The sequence below is a fragment of the Dermochelys coriacea genome, chromosome 7 (genome assembly GCF_009764565.3).
Source record: "Dermochelys coriacea isolate rDerCor1 chromosome 7, rDerCor1.pri.v4, whole genome shotgun sequence".
Lineage (NCBI taxonomy): Eukaryota > Metazoa > Chordata > Testudines > Dermochelyidae > Dermochelys > Dermochelys coriacea.
Window position 1 is genome coordinate 1,440,122 of NC_050074.1, and position 20,392 is coordinate 1,460,513.

Here is a 20,392-nt window from a genome sequence, read left to right on the forward strand (position 1 = left end):
TTTATTCAACTAGTTCAGTTCAGTGACTAATTGATTCAAAGCTAAGAAACTAATCACAAGTTGAAAAGAAGGAAAGCTTGTTTTCCTGTTCAAATTGCTGAATAAAAAAAACAGGTATAAGAAGGTGAGGTTTACTAATTCTAAAATCCTGAAGGAAATGGTGGCCAGAAACAATCAGTTCAATTCACTAACTATAGATATTACTTCCTTTAAAAAAAAAAAAGTCATAAATGAAAAACCTGTTTTGATAAACTTTTTTCTTATGTATGCAGCACATTTTAGATAATTTTATTTAACTATTTTTTTTAAAATGCTGGTATGGTGCATTTGTAATTGAATTCCCATCCAAAAAGCTTGACAAAAATCAAAAGTAAAAAATTAGTTTAAATAAGAAATGCATCATTCACCATAATAAAAATGCAAAAATTAAGAATCTCACTAAGGAAGAAGCTACATAATTGCTTAAATAAATCTCAGATTCATAGATTCAAAGATCAAAAGGGACCACTGTGGTTAGTTAGCGTGACCTCCTGCATAGTACAGGTTATAGAACTTCTCAGAAATAATTCTGAGAGCAGATATTTTAGAAAAATATCCAATCTGGATTTAAAAATTGCCAGTGTATCCTCCCGATTAGCAAAAAGAAGCACAAATTAGTGTAAAAGTTGTATTTAGTTTCAAATCATCACATTTTAATGGTTAACAACTAGTGAGAATCAACTTTTTAGGAAAGTAACAGAAGTACACATGCAAAATGAGCTTAAAATCGATTATTTAAATGACCATTTCCTGCTTTCTTATTTAAATCACTGACTTAAATCAGCCCAGCCTGATGTTTAATCCAAATGTGAACTAGATTTCCCATATATTCTTAGACAGGATAGACTAACAGGATTTTCCTAATCTAAATCTTCTTTCAACAAAGGCTGTTGACATTTCGCACTTCAGTTTGGACAGTTTGGTCTCGCTTTGATTACAATACATTATCTAGCTAAGTATTTATAAAATTGTATCAGAGCCCCCCACCCCCTAAGAACACCAAATAAGAAATAAGCAGCATTAAAAGTAGCCACATGTTGCTGTTTGGGGTTTCCAACACTGCAGAAGAAGGTTTACACCATGGATGTAAACATCACTGAATAAAATCTAAGTCATTTCTATTCACTGTGAGATAGATAAACCTCCTCTTCTTCTCACTCCACAACTTTTAGGGATTTAAATTAGGAACCACCACTGAATTTATATTAAGTGCAGCTCAGGAAGGAAAATAGAAGTTTGACATTAGCTTGCGCACCAGATGCACTAAGAAACAATCTGTAATGTTGCAATTTTAAAAATAAAGCCCCTCCCCAATGTACTCTTGTTCCAGATCTGACCACTTACATTGCAGAAGAGCAGTGGCTCCCATACAGAAATGTCACCTTCTAGAGCTAGTTCTAGCAGAGGTCAGCAACCTGTGGCATCCGAGCCAATTTTTACTGGCATGCGGCTGCCAGACGGGGTCCCGGCTGCCACCCCCGCTCAGCCGACTGCCGGCCTGGGTGAACGGAATCCCGGGCCAGCAGCGGGCTGAGCGGGGACGGCGGCCGAGACCCTGGCTGGCGGGAGCTGGCGGACGGAACCCCAGACTGGCAGCGGGCTGAGCAGCTCAGCCCGCCTCCAGTCTGGGATACTGTCCACCGGTGTAGTGTATTAAATTTCTCCCCGTAGGAATTTGCTACTTGCAGAGCACCACGCCTGACAGCCATAAGTAGTACACCGTAAGTAACACATTCCTACAGGGAGAAATTTAATACGCTACACTGGGGTAGGGAAGGCTATGCCTCCCCAAACAGCAGGCCCACTTCCTCCCTCTGACTGCCCCCCTCATAACCCCTGACCTATCCAAACCCCCCCACTCCTTGTTTCCTGACAACCCCCTCCCAGGACCCCCACCCCCCTCAGAACCCTCCACCCCATCCAACCCCCTCTGCTCCTTGTCTCCTGACCGCCCCCTCCTGGGACCCCTCCACCCCATCCGCCCCCCAGACCTCCCCCCATCCAAGCCCCCCTTCTCCCTGACTGCCCCGACCCATATCCACACCACTGACAGGCCCCCCGGGATTCCCACGTCTATCCAATCACCCTTGTTCCCCGTCCCCTTACCATGCCACTCAGAGCATCAGGACTGGCAGCCATAAGTAGTATACCATAAGTAGCACATTTCTATGGGGAGCAATTTAATACACTACACCCATCCCCACTCAGCCAGCTGATGGTCTGGAGTTCTCAAAATATGTTCTCTCACTCCTAATTACACTACAATTAGCTTAAAAAGTTGAAAACTTAAAAACTTGGTATATTACAGTAATCGTTAAAAACTGTATAATGTTAATAAATACATAGATTTGATGAAACAAAGTAGTTGTACTTATGTGCCTGTGCTTAATTTGGGTTTCTGATGATTTACCTTCTAAAAAAATCTTGCATGTCATGCACCCCCAGGGGGTGCGTGCACCCCAGGTTAAGAACCACTGCACTAATCTGATAACATCTGCATTTTAATTGAATTTTAAATGAAGCTTTTTAAACATTTTAAAAACCTTGTTTACTTTACATACAACAATAGTTTAGTTACATAACGTAGACTTATAGAGGGAGACTTTCTAAAAACATTAAAATGTATTACCGGCACGCGAAACCTTAAATTAGAGTGAACAAATGAAGACTCGGCACATCGCTTCTGAAAGGTTGCCTACCCCTGTTCTAGACTCTTTGGGGACCAGCTATGTGCCATGGGAAGCTTGCTTGCTTGCTTGCTCAGTCAGCGTGCACTACACATCAGATAAAGAGTCGTGAACCACGGCCCTTCAGGAAACTGCGTTTCCCCCACCCTCTCTGGAACGGGTTAATTGCTAACAGGGACTTGTGGGGCAGAGTCACTCTTACTATTTCTGGACCAGCCAGAAGGAGATGCAAAGAGGCACTGGCCGCTGGCATGTGCTTCTCAGATGGGTTTGGACAGAATTTACCCTCTGCCTTTGCAGCTTGTTGATCTGCTATAAGAATTGTTCAGTACTATTTGAGTGGCTACTGAGTCAGGATCCCACTTCCCAATATCCTGACTCAACATCCTTTCAGTGCTCTCCAGAAAAATCACCAATTGTATCTAGAAGGAGCAAAAAGCTTTAATCCGAAAGCATGACTGCCTTGTAAGCTGTCACTAGTTCAGTACCTGTTTATGGCCAGGGATCAGATTCTTCTTTCAGTGGAAAAACTTACTAGAAACAGGGTTAAGAAAACTGAGGAGATTCTAAAGGAAAATTTTCTCTTTATTATAATCAACTACTGCTGCAGCTTTCTCAATATACAGGTTCAAATTTAAAGCAAAATGCATTTGCAGTGCTTAATCCCTTAAAGAGATGGGAGCCCCCCAGGACAAACAAACACCATCTCTCTCCCTTTATTCCACCTACATTAGCTGGTCAGCTAGGGGAATTCACTTGATCAAAATGCAGCCTTCCTCTTCACTCCCGGGGTACAGTATGCAGCCTCCCTGATGGCCCAACCATTCTCTTGTGTAGATATCAGTGGGAAACAGCCTGGTACGTTCATATTTGCAAAACTGTGAGAGTGAAAAGCGACTAGTACAAGTTAGTCACACTTACCTTTCCAAAATCTCTGAGACTTGCCAGTGGAAACTAACTAATACAAGCTTAGCAACTGCATGAGACACCTGAGAAAAGAGGAAAAAAGAATCAAGAGGCATATTTTCAGAGCCCTTGTACACCTAGGAGTTTGCACACACACACCCATCACTCCATAATGCAGGTCACAGTTCAGACTTTTCTGTGCTAGTGGTCTGGGCTGGAAATGAATCCTATGAAATTTGTTTCTCAAACCATTTCACATAGTTCATGTTTTCACCCACTGTCAGGGCCAAAAGAAACCTACAGTAAAACATGCCAATGCCTGCCACTATTTTCACCCAGAAGCTGCAGGCCATTAATTTTCCAGCTCAAGCTTTAAAAAAGGGTCCCAGTTGAAACATATCCCCTCAATAAAAGGATAAACAATACCATAGGTGGGGAACGGAGCTACACATACAGCCGTACCTAAAGTAACCACTGTTCCAACTGATGCAATTTCACGCAGCCAAGTGAGAGAAACTCAAAACCTGACTGTTGCTTCCCCTGACTAGGCCTAAAAAGGGTGGGACTCAAGAAAGAAGAGGCAGGGGCCAGATCATAATTAAGGTTAAGATTTTGTCACGGTTATTTTTAGTAAAAGTCACGGACAGGTCATGGGCAATAAACAAAAATTCACGGGAGCCCATGACCCGTCTGTGACTTTTACTAAAAATAAGTGGTAATGCGGGGGAGGAATGACAGCTGGAGCCCCTTGGGGCAGGGACTGACAGCCCGAGTCCTGCCACAGGGGGCAAGAGAACTGACAGCCTGAGCCCCACCACCACGGCGGGGGCAGGGGCACACAACTGCAGTCCAGGCTCCAGCCGTGGGCACTGGCAACTGAAATCGAAGAAGTCACAGAGGCCCGGAAAAGTCACGGAACCAGTGACCTCCATGACTAAAGCGTATCTTTAGTCAAAATAGAGCACACTAAGCCATGTGACTTGTGCATGAGCAAACAGACACCCCTTAACGAGCAGGGCGGAGAAGAGGTGCCCAGCTGCACATGGGGGCAGGGGATGTGGTAAGAAAGAAAAGGAAACATTTAGCTTTCCTGCCAGAGGACTAGAGACTGTGCAACTTCCAGTGATGGGTTGATGCACTGCAAGGGGTCTGGGGCGGAGGCTGGAATTAAATAATTTCTACTGGCCTGAGCAAGGTAGTCCTGTGTAACTTTAGAGAAAGGCTAAATGAAAAATATTTCCAGGTAACCCCAAGAAGAGGAAGCAAGTTAGAAGTTTCAAAGCTTACATTGTTTATCTTGGTTCAGTATTAATAGGAGCATAAAAGTGTGATGGTGCTGTAGAGTAAAGCTGGGGTCTGAACCACATGACAATACAGGTACTGAACACTTGCTTTTAAAATGCAAGGCTGTGAATTAGAGTCACATATGGAGATTCAGGTATATTAAGGACCAACACCTTGGAGGCAGCTCAGGAGAATGGGCATGGTTAGAAGGATCAGCCTTTAGGACAAGACTGACAGCCCCTAATGCTATGTTTATCCTCAAAACACATTGCAGCACGGGTAGCTAAAGTGCAAGCTCCACATGCTGAAGGAGTGGGGGCACAGTGCCTCAGCCCCAATGGGCAGGAAGCTATTCTAGATGAGCAGCAGTTTCCATGGCAGAGTTACAGAACAATTTGCAAGACACTATAAATCGCTGGGCAAAGTTAAGTTTCTCAAGTATTGAAAAGAGGTAATGCAATAAACATGATCAATTTCTAAATATAGACATGGAGACCTTTGTTTCACCACACTGGAGTTGCATATGATATAGAGTTCTGCAGATGTTGTGGTTTGTTGATCTCCAATTTATAAAGCCCAATTATCAAAAATCTTCACATATTCTGATGTCCAGATTAATCAAGTTGCGTGGTATGATTTACAGTCCTCCGGTTCTTGTCTTTTTTCAGGGTAAGAATCACTCATTATATTGACGTGTCCTGAAAAGTTTATCTTGCCCAAGAGAATGCTCCGACATCTGAAGCTCGGATAAAGGAACCCTCTGGGCGCTTTATTTCTTTTTAACAGCTGCAGAGTGTAGAGTTAATTGGCTGTGTCCTCAGCTCATTTTGCTAGACAGGCCACCTTATTTTCCAGCAGTTGCAGCCTGGCCCCCACCTACGTGGTCTTGTTCAATATCTTCATCAGTGATTTAGATAATGGCACAGAGAGTACGCTTATAAAAAGTGTGTGGACAATACCACGCTGGGAGGGGTTGCAAGTGCTTTGGAGGAGGATGGGATTAAAACGCAAAATGGTCTGGACAAACTGGAAAAATGATCTGAAGCAAAGACGATGACAATAAATAAGGACAAATGCAAAGTTCTCCATTTAGCAAGGAACAGTCAATGGCACACATCCAAAATGGAAAATGACTACCTAGGAAGGAGTACTGCGGAAAGGGATCTGGGGGCCATAGTGGATCACAAGCTAAATATGAGTCAACAGTTTAATGCTGTTGCAAAACAAGCAAAAGCAAACATAATTCTGGGATGTATTAGCAGGAGTATGGTAAGCAAGACACGAGAAGTAATTCTTCAGCTCTACTCTGCGTTGATTAGGCCTCAACTGGAGTATTGTGTCCAGTTCTGGGCACCACATTTCAGGAAAGATGTGGACAAATTGGAGAAAGTCCAGAAAAGAGCAACAAAAATGATTACAGGTCTAGAAAATATGACCTACGAGGGAAGATTGAAAAAATTGGGTTTGTTTAGTCTGGAGAAAAGAAGACAGAGGGGACATGATAAGGTCCTTATCATGGTTCTTGGATCATGGATAGAAGGTTCTTACAAGGAGCAGGGAGAAAAATTGTTATCTTTAACCTCTGAGGACAGGATAAGAAACAATGGGCTTAAATTGCAGCAAGCGCAGTTTAGGTTGGACATTAGGAAAAACTTCCTGTCAGGTTAAGCACTGGAATAAATTGCCTAGGGAGGTTGTGGAATCTCCATCATTGGAGATTTTTAAGAGCAGGTTACACAAACGCCTGTCTGGGATGATCTAGATAATACTTAGTCCAGCCTTGAGTGCTGGGGCCTGGACTAGAAGACATCAAGGTCCCTTCCAATCCTACGATTCTACGTGAGAGACATCTGTGGCTGTAATTTTTCAATCATTGCTACCTGGCCTTAAGAGTGGTCCACCCAGGCAGAAATTTGATCCTAAAGCTTAAAGAAAAGGAGTACTTGTGGCACCTTAGAGACTAACAAATTTATTTGAGCATAAGCTTTTGTGAGCTCCAGCTCCAGCTCATGAAAGCTTATGCTCAAATAAATTTGTTAGTCTCTAAGGTGCCACAAGTACTCCTTTTCTTTTTGCGAATACAGACTAACATGGCTGCTACTCTAAAGCTTAAAGAATGTTTCATGTTTGAGAATTTAGAATCCTTAACGGTGATTAGTTTGGTGGTGTAGCTGTGCAGCACCCTCATCCTGAATGTCTCTTCCAGGACTGACTTGCTTTTCTGGAGCTCTGTGTTCATTGTAGATTTTGCAGAGACCTGATGGAGTTTTAAAGAGAATTCATAGGGACATTCTTAGACTTAGCTCGAACTGGTCCGCAAAAAAATCCATTTTTTCCAACACACAGATTTTGAGACGTGCTGGCTGGGAGCCCAAAGGGTGCAGCTTGACCCCATTCTCCTTAAGTGGTCATGTAATGAGCGAGTGCATTAGGGAAGAGTCGGGGTCAACATATCCTGTGATTTTAAGTCAGGTTGACAATGTCCTGCAAAATCAGGGTTGTGTTTGGAAGTGCCTGGCCAGAGAAGAGAACAAACCTAGTAGGAAGGAGAAAGGAGAAAAAGTAACATTTAAACTGTCTGGGCTCACTACTGCTGCGGCTGGGAATCTCTCCAGGGAGAGCCCAGGAAGAAAGTCCTCTCTCCCCCAGTACAGCCAACACTGAGTTTTAACTAATAAAAGTTTTTTTCTAAGCCACAGAGGTAAGAAAATAATTCTGAGAAGTGTTCCTTTTAATCCTAGAACATGGCTTTCCAGTGGCTGCAACTTTGGATTGTCTCATCAAGAGAAGGTAATTGGTGATCAAGATAAATTACTGCTAGATCAAACCCTTACAGACTTACAGCAATACCCCAGCATGGTCAAAGCAACCCACAAAGAGCAAGAGCCTCTGCAATCACCATGGCTGATGAACAATGAAGGTAGAGTAGATGAAGTCAATTTAGACAACTCCAGCCTTCCGAACCATACCACCACAGGAACTACGGCAACTCCCAAGATTAGATCCCAGTTAGGAAACACTGCATTTTGCTGAAAACTTCTAAACCTGCATGACCTTCATATACTAACTAGAATGAAACATATCCAAGTAAAAATTTAACCTGAAAAGGGAAAAATAAGTCTTTTGTGTTTCTTTAGCATTCATAAAGAAGACCCAAGATATTTTTCATTAGAGACAGATATTGACTTCTGTGATTTTGCTGGAGAATTCCTTGGAGAACTGTAGAAATAGTGGGACTGAGACACTACAAGAAACTGAAACCTGGGCAAATGAAAGGCATTATTCATCATACTGTTTAAAAAATTTTAACTAACACCTACTTAACTCAGACTTTTGACATTTCCTGGGTAGAAAATTTTGAAAGTTTTAAGCATTCAGAGTATTGCTTAGAATTAGACTGACATTTCAGCCTCTCCCTCCGTTACAGATTGTGAGCTATAGAAGAAGTAGGAGAAATGCAGTTCAGACTCATGAGCTGTAGCCTTGATACCATGGAACACAGTCTTGACAGCCAGCATGGCACAACTATGTCTAAATGACAGAGTTTTAATCTCCAACCATCACCTCGCCACAGGCATGCAGACACCCAATGTCAGCCCACAAGATTGTAAATATGTTTCTAAGTCAGAGTGCAGTTAAGGACTAATAAATACTACAAGTGCTGCTAAGCAGGACTTGCAAGTGCTTTCAGTCCACAACATAGTTTGCTGCGCACTGAATAAAGAGGATCTCATGTTAAGTCTTAACTCCTTGTTCTCTGTACTTCATCATTTTACATTAGCCTTAATCTACCTGCTCTCACGTGCACACAGCACAGAGATTTCAGCTGCCAAGTGGGATCAGCAGAGCTTTTGCTAGGGAAAACGCAAAGTGCAGCATTTCTCAGACCATGAGTTATTTTTCCAGGGTAGACAATGCAAGCCCAATGAAAATAAGTTCTAAGCAAGACATTATACAGAGGGGTTGTGTTAGCTGCTACTGAGTTGTGCTCAATCAAGCCGTACCCTATGCCCCAGCAGGACAGCCAACTCCAATTAAAAGCACCATCACATGCGAGTTAAGGGTGTGCGTGGTCACGACTTGAGTTCTCTGCAGTAAAGACAAACCCATCTTCTGCCCCATTTTACCATTTCTCTCTGATAGAGGATCCCAGGTGTGTTTTTAAGAAACACAACTGAACAAAAGAAGAAATTGCTCATATGAAGGCCATCCCTTCAGGGTACAGAGAATAGCAATCTCAGCTGAATTACTGAATTTGAAAACCATAGCATGTGAATTTGGCAATGTATTTTTACTGGCTCACACAGCTTCTGTGCTCATCTGGTCCTGCTATAAGATGGCAATGTGAAACTCAGATTTGCGGAAAGACTGTTTAGACATTTCCATAGTGTTGTCTCTTCCCTCCACCAAGATCAGACTCATTAACAGCTGTGAGCTGCCATGTTCGCTCAGGCAGATCCAGCCAGGCTGCAAGTTTTAGGTGATGCATGAATCAGAGAAAAGAAAAGGAGTGAGATTTAATCAACCCACACATCTGTAGTTAGTTTTTCCAATCAAACTGAAAATAGCAACAAACTGCAGGCTTGGGCAGTGAGAAATAAAACTGATTTTCCTCAAATAATCCCGTGAAACTACTAAATTTGCAAGTCCTGGGCTTTCCTGCCAGCTCTATGATCTTTCCAGCCAAAGATCCACGCCAGACATTCTGGTACATTGCATTTTGAGATAATTGTTTAAGGAGTTTTGTTTTATTTTGGCTCAAAAATTTTTTTGAGCAGATACTGCACATTGAATACCACAAATTTACAAGCCTTATATGAAAGGAATAATCCTTTTCCCATTGAAGTTGAGTATATTATTGACACTATCCAGATTTTACACATTTGCTAGATAATAGTACAGTTTCAGTGTAACATACAGAACTCCCCTCTGTTGCATGGAAGCAGTAACAGCAACAGCTAAGGGAACAAAGTTTCAGAAGATATTATCTGTACTACAGTAGAACTTAAGGACCCCAATCAGGGACTGATGTCCCCTTGTGCAAGGTACTGAAGATTAAACAACAACAGGGTCTATCTAGGTTAATGTAGCATACATGCTTATCATCATATGATGAGTGCATTCACATACTTGGTCAGACGTGTACCATGTGATAAGGAGTCTCTTCAGTTGGGTAGCTAACTTCAGTAAGAGTTGGGCCAAGCCAAACTCCACATAGAAAGTGCCATGTGACTTGTAAGGGATTGAGGGCTCTAAGTGGGAGGAAACAGCCCAGGAGGTTTCTAAGTATGGGTCCACTATACCTTACACTGCAAAGAGAAAACAGACATTCAAGACTGGAAGCTAACCTGGACAAGCAAGAATGCTGTCCAAAGAAATAGGTGACCAGAGCAGTCAATTCACAACTGAATCAAATTCCCATTAAGAAATATCAGTATCTGTTGTAAGTGTGAGGACAAGAGTAGAATACTTGCTTTAGTGGCCATGGTCACAGTACAGCCCAGTCACCATCAAAAAATTGTTCTAGAAGGCGTCAGAGAGGGAATCCAAAAGAATAAGACAAATGGAAGTGCGAGGCTCACTGCACTACTGGGCCCTCATGCAATGCTATCCTGGGAAATGAATGAACCACAGAATCTAGTTCTCTGAAGCAAAGAACAGAGATGGATGTGAGCCAGGTCAACAACACAAACAGCAGATCAATTCAAAAGGCAGTAGCAAAACTGCTTCCCCAGGCTAATGAAGAACAGAGGTGGCACAGAAAACAGTCTCCCAGGAGTGGGAGCCAGGTGCACAGCTTCCGAACCTTGGATTATCTCCAACATTGTAGTTCCTCAAAATGGTCTTCAATTTACCCTTCAAACTTTCCTCTTAAGGGTCATACACTGCCTAAGTACTTAAGTACTTTAGTCCTTGAAGAGAAAGGTGGCACTGAGTCTAGGAAGGGTTCCTGACCCACAGCACAGATCTTACAACAACTGCTCTATAAGCAGTCTTGGAATAAAAGAGCTGGGGAATCACTAGTCTCCCTAAGGAAAAAGGGGGATCATCATAATAAACCTAGAGTGATAGCAAGAAGTGTGAAAACCCTCACGCAAAGGAATGGGCTGTTACCATAAGTACAATACAACTCATGAAGAAATCATGTTAAAGGAAAATTGCTATAGATTTGTTAAGACCTTTTAGATCAAGGACATTACTACATAAGTAGTCTAAAAGAGAATTTCTAACAGTTCTCAGAAACTGTAGAAGCTATTGTTTCAGTATCTCAAAACCATGAATAGTAGTGGATCTCTCAGTGAGGGCGAGGGAAAATCAACATTTAACGATACTATGTTGTTTTCTTAACGGCAGCTATCCAATGTCCCCCATCTCCATGCTTGCTAATGGGACATGAATTTTCTTCATCCTAATATGCCTCATAAAGATGACAAATAAGGGGACAGGAGAGTCTGCATGTTAGATACACATGAAAGATGAGAATCCTAAGAATCGGACAACTCTTGTTCTACGAGGTACCAGTGACAAAACATGAAGGCAGCAGAGTTAAAGTTTAAAATGTCACATGGAGTGGGCATTAGAGAACAGCAAGGACAGCACATCTTCCTGTTCGATAGTTGTTATAATTTCTGACACTCAGCTAAACATTTTTAGTGACTTTTGTGACTAGATGAAGCTGTTAGAAATCTTAAACATTACAATGGTATCCTTTAAATACTCCCTGCAATAAGCTATACGAAGCCAATGAATGCCAAGAACTGTACTGACAGCTACCCAAATACAAATCAGATACAGCCTCTAGAGCAGTTTGGTCAATATCTCATACAGCACAATATAGGTACAGACTTCTTAAGGCATAACACAAAACCCCATATAGTCTCAGCTTGCCAAAAACAGTGCAATCTTAAGTGATGCTAGCAACTAATTAATGTCCGATGTGTCTAACAAAAGAGTGGGCCCATTCAGATTTAGAGGGTGCTAAACTAGACATGCTCAGCAAAGTTAGGATTCTGTTACCACTCAGATTGTTGTTCATATCTGGCATGTCCAAAAGAACGGAAGTCACATTCTGAATACGAACAGGTACAGCAACTCAAATGCTGAAGGAAAAACTGATTCTCATTGACTAAAGCAAGAAGGACCCTTCATCTCATGAGCAACAAATTTCCGAGTCTTCGGGATGCATCCAAGAAGACTGCTCTTAGCGCACAAGCAAAGGAGTGCTTGTCTTTGCTATGAGACAAAATCAGCACTGGTGCAATTGATGTAGTGACGTCTATTTAGCAGATCTGGTGAAGACTCAAGTCAATGGGAGAGCACTCTGATGTTGATGTAATTATTCCACCTCAATGAAAGGCGGAAGCTGTCGATGGGAGAGTGTCTCCTGCTGACATACTGCAGTGTCTGCACCACGCTAAGTTGATGTAAGTGACGTCACTTGGAGAGCAACTTTTTTGCACCCCGAGTGACAATTTACATCAACTTAAGCAATAGTGTCAACAAGACCACAGATAAATATCATCAGGCACTACTGACTTGAATACATCTACTTATCTAGATATTCTTTAACCAATTCTTCTCCTATTTTGGCTTGCATACCTTTTCCCTTGTTAATGTTTTAAGTATCTGGTCACTATTAACCTTTTTAATGAAGACTGATACAAAATAGACAGATGTCAAAATAGGCATTAAACATCTCAGCCTTCTTGCTATAATCACTTATTAGCTCTCCTTCACCTCTAAATAGTGGCCCGTCACTTCTTTTAATCTTTCACTTGCTCCTAATATATTTAAAGAACCTCTTGTTATTGTCTTTTATGGCTGTTGTGAGGTGTAACTTTGATATTGTCCCTACATGCTTGTGCTATTTGTACTTTTGCTTTGCAATTTGTTTGTCCTCTCTCTTTGTCAGGTAAATACAGAGCTGATGGAGCTATATTGACCTCTTACTATTCTTCCTATCTTTCCTTCGCCTCAGAATAGTTTGCTCTTGTGTCTTTAATATTATCTTTTGAGAAGCCCACAAATCCCCTTAACTCCTTTTTCCCTTAGATTTTCTTCCCATGGGACCTTACATAGAAGTTCCGAGTTAAGTCTTTTAAAATCCATTATCTTTATTCTATTGCCTGTATCATTTCCTGATCACTTTCACCCAAGTTGCCTTCAGATTTGCAACCAGTTCCTTCCTATTAGTCAGAATCAAGTCTAAAATTGCCATCCCCTTGGTTACAGCCTCCACTTTCTGAAACAAATCGTTACTGGACGTTTTTTATTTTGCTGTGTTAGCTACCCAGATATCTGTTGGAAGTGTAACACAGCAAAATAAAAAACGTCCAGTAACGATTTGTTTCAGAAAGTGGAGGCTGTAACCAAGGGGATGGCAATTTTAGACTTGATTCTGACTAATAGGAAGGAACTGGTTGCAAATCTGAAGGCAACTTGGGTGAAAGTGATCAGGAAATGATACAGGCAATAGAATAAAGATAATGGATTTTAAAAGACTTAACTCGGAACTTCTATGTAAGGTCCCATGGGAAGAAAATCTAAGGGAAAAAGGAGTTAAGGGGATTTGTGGGCTTCTCAAAAAGATAATATTAAAGACACAAGAGCAAACTATTCTGAGGCGAAGGAAAGATAGGAAGAATAGTAAGAGGTCAATATAGCTCCATCAGCTCTGTATTTACCTGACAAAGAGAGAGGACAAACAAATTGCAAAGCAAAAGTACAAATAGCACAAGCATGTAGGGACAATATCAAAGTTACACCTCACAACAGCCATAAAAGACAATAACAAGAGGTTCTTTAAATATATTAGGAGCAAGTGAAAGATTAAAAGAAGTGACGGGCCACTATTTAGAGGTGAAGGAGAGCTAATAAGTGATTATAGCAAGAAGGCTGAGATGTTTAATGCCTATTTTGACATCTGTCTATTTTGTATCAGTCTTCATTAAAAAGGTTAATAGTGACCAGATACTTAAAACATTAACAAGGGAAAAGGTATGCAAGCCAAAATAGGAGAAGAATTGGTTAAAGAATATCTAGATAAGTAGATGTATTCAAGTCAGTAGTGCCTGATGATATTTATCTGTGGTCTTGTTGACACTATTGCTTAAGTTGATGTAAATTGTCACTCGGGGTGCAAAAAAGTTGCTCTCCAAGTGACGTCACTTACATCAACTTAGCGTGGTGCAGACACTGCAGTATGTCAGCAGGAGACACTCTCCCATCGACAGCTTCCGCCTTTCATTGAGGTGGAATAATTACATCAACATCAGAGTGCTCTCCCATTGACTTGAGTCTTCACCAGATCTGCTAAATAGACGTCACTACATCAATTGCACCAGTGCTGATTTTGTCTCATAGCAAAGACAAGCACTCCTTTGCTTGTGCGCTAAGAGCAGTCTTCTTGGATGCATCCCGAAGACTCGGAAATTTGTTGCTCATGAGATGAAGGGTCCTTCTTGCTTTAGTCAATGAGAATCAGTTTTTCCTTCAGCATTTGAGTTGCTGTACCTGTTCGTATTCAGAATGTGACTTCCGTTCTTTTGGACATGCCAGATATGAACAACAATCTGAGTGGTAACAGAATCCTAACTTTGCTGAGCATGTCTAGTTTAGCACCCTCTAAATCTGAATGGGCCCACTCTTTTGTTAGACACATCGGACATTAATTAGTTGCTAGCATCACTTAAGATTGCACTGTTTTTGGCAAGCTGAGACTATATGGGGTTTTGTGTTATGCCTTAAGAAGTCTGTACCTATATTGTTCTCTATGAGATATTGACCAAACTGCTCTAGAGGCTGTATCTGATTTGTATTTGGGTACCTGTCAGTACAGTTCTTGGCATTCATTGGCTTGGTATAGGGAACTTCGGGAACTAGCTGAAGCAATGCTGGAACCATTCGTGTACATCTTTGAGAACTCATGGAATAGAGGTGAGGTTCCAGAGGACTGGAGAAGGCAAACATAGTACTTATCTTCAAAAAGGGAAACAAGCAAAGAGGACCTAGGCCATTATGGACCAGTCAACTTAACTTCAATACCTGGAAAGATAACCGAACAAATTATTAATCAATTTCTACACTCCTAGAGGATAATAGGGTTATAAGGAATAGCCAGCATGGATTTGTCAGGAATAAATAATGCCAAACCAATGTAATTTCCTTCTCAGACAAGGTTACTGGCCTAAGGGATAGGAGACAAGCTGCACATGTGACATATCTTGATTTTTAGTAGGGCTTTTGCTATAGCTGATGTCACATGGGACAAACTATGGAAATGTGGTCTAGATGAAGTTAGTAAAACGTGAGAGCATAACTGTTTGAAAGATTGTACTCAAAGAGTAGCTAACCAATGGCTCGCTGTCAGACTGGAAGGACGTATCTATTGAGGCCCGGCAAGGGTCCGTCCTGGGTCCAGTAGTATTAAATATTTTCACTAGTGATTCAGATAATGGAGTGGAAAATATGCTTATAAAATCTGCGGATGACACCAAGCTGGGAGGGGCTACTAGGTCTTTGTGGGGCAGGATGAGAATTCAAAATGACCTTGACAAATTGAAGAGAATTGGTCTGAGACCCTGGGTTTTTTGCCTTCCTCTGCAGTGTATGGCATTGATCAATTGATGGTTTGAACTAAAGTAAATGATGGATTATCTGTAATTTAAAAGTCTTTAGATCAAGATTTGAGGACTTCAGTAACTTAGATTATAGCATATACAGGAGGGAGTGGTTGAGGTGCTGTAGCATGTAATGTGCAGGAGTTCAGACTAGATTATGATTATCCCTTCTGGTCTTAAAGTCTATGATTTTAAAGACGAGGGCAACTGTATTCTTCACTATTTTAATACAAATTCAATGCTGTCCTCAGGTCTTTGTAAAAACAATCCTTGTTGTGTTGTGGCAAAGTAAGGATACACTCAGATTTTAAACCTGAAGGTCTAGTGTTTTCATTCATTTGATTCAATGGACAAGTCACTTACCCCTTTTAAGGGGGTACATTATGAGTCACCCAGGCATGAAGCAAAACAGCCTTTTCTAAATGTTTACTGTGTCACTAAAAAATGATAGTGACTGGAAGCCAGATCCAAATGCAGGTCAATTCCTCCCATTTGCCCCCTCCTTTTGTCCACTTTATCTAGAATCTGTAAAGGACGGGGGAAACTCTGAACTAGAATGTAAATGTTCTAGAAAGAATAATGTGACCAAGAGCCAGCTAGCTATGGTAGGGGAGAATGGATTATTAAATTGCTTGAAGCTAGAGATGGTTAGTGGGCACCAAGATCCGATAAAGGTGTGGGTGGCAGGTTAGTGACTATGCTGTATTGCTATCACAACATTAGACAACTTTTGTGAAGTATGATTGTTTCTCTCCAGCTTTCCATGGCCAAGTGTTCACATCACAATATGACACAATTACATCTGACACTACATGGCAGACCTGTTGATGGCTTTAGCCGAGGTGTCAAGGTCTGAAAGCATCATACAGAGGTAAGATGAGAATTCAGTCTCTAAGTTGCCACTCCACGATGGGAAGGAAGCACATTGGTAGTGCAGTGCAAGAACATGTTGCAGACCAGTAGCAATGCAAATATTACCAGCTACACAAAAGGGATAATATAGTCTCTCTTGAGCACTACTTAATGTCAACCGGCTGACTTACAAAAGTGGAAATCTTCTCCAATGAGGAATTAGTCATTAGTATAACAGCAGACAAGCTCACCATCCTTAATCAAATTGCTTGTCAATGCAATGATAGGGCTGGTGCAGGAGATCTGAGCTATGTTTCTTCAAGTCTGATTACTCTCTCTCAAACTGGCAGAGTATTTGTTTTGGACTGTATGCTCTTAGCATTGTTTGCTTCTTCCCAGTCATTTTCTGAACAAACATAAGTACAGCTATTTGTATTGTCTGATGTCTTTTCATACTTGTTTCTCTTCCCTTTGCCCTGTTTGTTGTTTTAGAATTCTCCAATGTTAATGAAAGAAGTTTAACTCTGAAAATTCACACAAAATAAAGGTTTCAGAGTAGCAGGCGTGTTAGTCTCTAAGGTGCCACAAGAACTCCTTTCCTTTTTGCGAATACAGACTAACAAATTTATTTGAGCATAAGCTTTCGTGAGCTACAGCTCACTTCATCTGATGCATTTGGTGAAAAATACAGTGGGGAGATTGATATACACACACAGAGAACGTGAAACAATGGGTTTTATCATACACACTGTAAGGAGAGCGATCACTTAAGATGAGCCATCACCAGCAGGGGGGTGGGGGGGAGGAAAACCTTTCACGGTGACAAGCAAGGTAGGCTATTTCCAGCAGTTAACAAGAACATCTGAAAAAAGGAAAGGAGTTCTTGTGGCACCTTAGAGACTAACAAATTTATTTGAGCATAAGCTTTCGTGAGCTCACCAGCAACCACACACACCACACAACAGAACCACTAACCCAGGAACCTATCCTTGCAACAAAGCCCGTTGCCAACTCTGTCCACACATCTATTCAGGGGACACCATCATAGGGCCTAATCACATCAGCCACACTATCGGAGGCTCGTTCACCTGCGCATCTACCATTGTGATATATGCCATCATGTGCCAGCAATGCCCCTCTGCCATGTACATTGGTCAAACTGGACAGTCTCTACGTAAAAGAATAAATGGACACAAATCAGATGTCAAGAATTATAACATTCAAAAACCAGTCGGAGAACACTTCAATCTCTCTGGTCACTCGATTACAGACCTGAGGGTGGCTATCCTTCAACAAGAAAACTTCAAAAACAGACTCCAAGGAGAGACTGCTGAATTGGAATTAATTTGCAAACTGGATACAATTAACTTAGGCTTGAATAGAGACTGGAAGTAGATGGGTCATCACACAAAGTAAAACTATTTCCCCATGTTATTTCTCCCCCACACCGTTCCTCAGATGTTCTTGTTAACTGCTGGAAATAGCCTACCTTGCTTGTCACCATGAAAGCTTTCCTCCTGCCCCCCGCCCCCACTGCTGATGGCTCATCTTAAGCGATCACTCTCCTTACAGTGTGTATGATAAAACCCATCGTTTCATGTTCTCTGTGTGTGTGTATATAAATCTCCCCACTGTATTTTCCACCAAATGCATCCGATGAAGTGAGCTGTAGCTCACGAAAGCTTATGCTCAAATAAATTTGTTAGTCTAAGGTGCCACAAGAACACAAGATAAAGGTTCTGTAAATAGCTTTTTACCATCAATCCCCAGACCCAGTATGCAGTAGTCTGTAAAGCCCTGAGTCAGCTCAGAACTACTAATCTTAAACACCACACTCATCAAGTAGTGATCCTACTCCAATTTTTGATCAATATTTGCCTTTTCAGTCATACAGCCTTAAGTGCACACCTGATGAATGCAGAAACATTTGCTCACCTTTAATGTGGAGGCCAAGCTGACCATGTGCTCGTTCAAGGTGCTCTCCGACTCCTTGTAAGTCAGGCAGGTAAACTGATATTCTTCTGGATCAAAGGCATCTGCTCCCTGCTGCTCCACATCGTTAGCTACCCCAATATAATAATCCTCAATATCCCCAGGATCCTCATCCTCTTCCTCCTCCTCGCAGTTAGGGTCATAATCCTCTTCATTGCTGTCAGAGCCCTGGCTGTTCATGTCCACAGACATCTTAGTGCCCTGCCAAACTGCAGACCAGGAAAGCAACCACAGCTTCTCCTTCTCCGCCACACTTTATCACTCCTTTGAATTCATCTGACTTCTGTCTCCTAAGTGGGGAAGGAAAACAAATTTTTTTCTTGTGCCTAAGAAATTGTAACAGAATATTTCAATACCACACAGATGATAAAACAGTCAGAAAAGCACCGACCTGATGCTGAGCTAGAGAGCAACAGTCTATCATGAAGGTCCCTGACTAGAGATCAGCTTTGACTTCTGCACCTGCAAAACCTGGGCATGTCTCCCTAGTGTGGTTCTCAACCAGGGCTTACTGAACTGTTTCCTAGTTCTCCTACCAGGTCTTAAAGATGTTTTGTCTTCCTCTCTCTCTCTGCACTGAGCACAGGGCTGGGGGTGAAGGAGCAGGCTGGGGTTTGGGGTGTAGGGTCTGGCCAGGAGCTAGAATGGGGGACGGGGCTCAGGGTTGGGGCAGGAGGTTTAGGTGTGAAGTGCTTACCTGGGCAGCTCCCATTTGGTGCGAGGGGTGCAGGTGAGAATGTGGGGTAGGGGTGCAGGAGCTCCCGTTTGGTGCTCAGGGTGGGGGTGGGAATGTGGAGGGTGCAAGAGTCAGGGAATGGGGTGGGGGGGCTGGGTATGTGTGGTGGGTGCAGGGGTCAGGGCAGAGGGCTGGGTGTGGGGGGGTAGGGGTCAGGGCAGAGGGCTGGGGGTGTGGGCTAGGGTTGTGGGAGTGCTCCCAGCCCCCTGCCCAGAGTGGCTCAGGGCAGGGGGCTGGAGGGGATATGTCCTGATTCCACCCCCCTTCCTCAAGGCCCCATCTCCACCTCTTCCCCAGAGCAGGGAGTGCGCTGCAGTTCCGCTTCTCCCCCTCCCTCGCAAGGGCCATCACCTGATCGGGGGCAGGGTGGGAAAGGAGGAGAGGCAGGAACCCAGCATGCTGGGGGAAGAAGTGGAGGAGGGGGAACTTGCCTGCCCTGCAGCAGCAACCGGCAGAACCAAGCTTCTTCACCTTGCCCCAGTGGGGGGAGGGAGCGGGCCAGGGCAAGCAGGATTTTTAATGGCACGCTGCTGCCTACCAGGGTCCCAGCCGCCGGCCCCACTCAGCCTGCTGCCGGCCTGCATTCAACAGCAGGCTGAGCTGGGCTGGTACCTGGGAGGCAGCAGCATACCATTAAAAATCAGCTCGTGTGCCATCTTTGGCACACGTGAAATAGATTGCCGACCCCTGCTCTAGAGCATAGAATTTAACTGGCAGCTCAGAATGAGGGTGGGGAGAGAATCCCAGAGCTCTGAGCTGCACCCAAAGCAGTTCTCTTAATTGGAATCTGGCACATGTCTTGGTTTACACTTGGCTAGGGCCCTATATCCAAAGAGGAGAGAACTACACAAATTAGTCCGTTTTCTTGACATTCTCAGTAAAAATTAACATTTAGCTACTAAAATTACACAAGGATCAACATAGCTAAATTATGCTTAACGTTTTCATTGCTGTTGGCAAAGTAGTCAATTTGATCTTAGTTACCCGTCTTGCACAACTTCTACTCAAGTCACCAATATAATGACCACAACGTATTATTTATAAAGGGGTCATCAGACAGTACAAGCTGATAAATCCTTGAGTTATGAGTATCTCTGTAATAAAATCATCAAGCTAGGATCTAACCAAGTTAATTTGGTCTCAAGAGGGTCTATATTAAATACAAAAGAAAAAAAGAGCTGGACTATACCGATTGACTGAGTTTTACATGCAAAAGATAAAAAAAAAGTCAGTTACACTTCCCAAGGGAAGCATAAATTGGGCCCCTTGCATATATG

The 20,392-nt window shown here is 42.5% G+C and overlaps 1 protein-coding gene across 5 annotated transcripts in view; it reads right to left on the reverse strand.

Moving 5' to 3' along the window:
- The window catches only part of ARIH2 (ariadne RBR E3 ubiquitin protein ligase 2), a 47,876-nt gene that overhangs the window by 23,507 nt on the left and 3,977 nt on the right, over nucleotides 1-20,392 (reverse strand). For 4 of the 5 annotated variants that reach the window (XM_038411725.1, XM_038411722.1, XM_043517930.1 and 1 more), the window contains exons 2-3: nucleotides 18,323-18,669; nucleotides 3,648-3,715 (exon numbers count right to left, since the gene is read on the reverse strand). In XM_038411725.1, the coding sequence (XP_038267653.1) occupies nucleotides 3,648-3,715; nucleotides 18,323-18,571 (317 nt within the window). In that variant the 5' untranslated portion in view covers nucleotides 18,572-18,669. Of the gene's footprint in view, nucleotides 1-3,647; nucleotides 3,716-18,322; nucleotides 18,670-18,770; nucleotides 18,894-20,392 lie in introns of those variants that run through there. The other variant, XM_043517931.1, reaches the window with a different exon arrangement.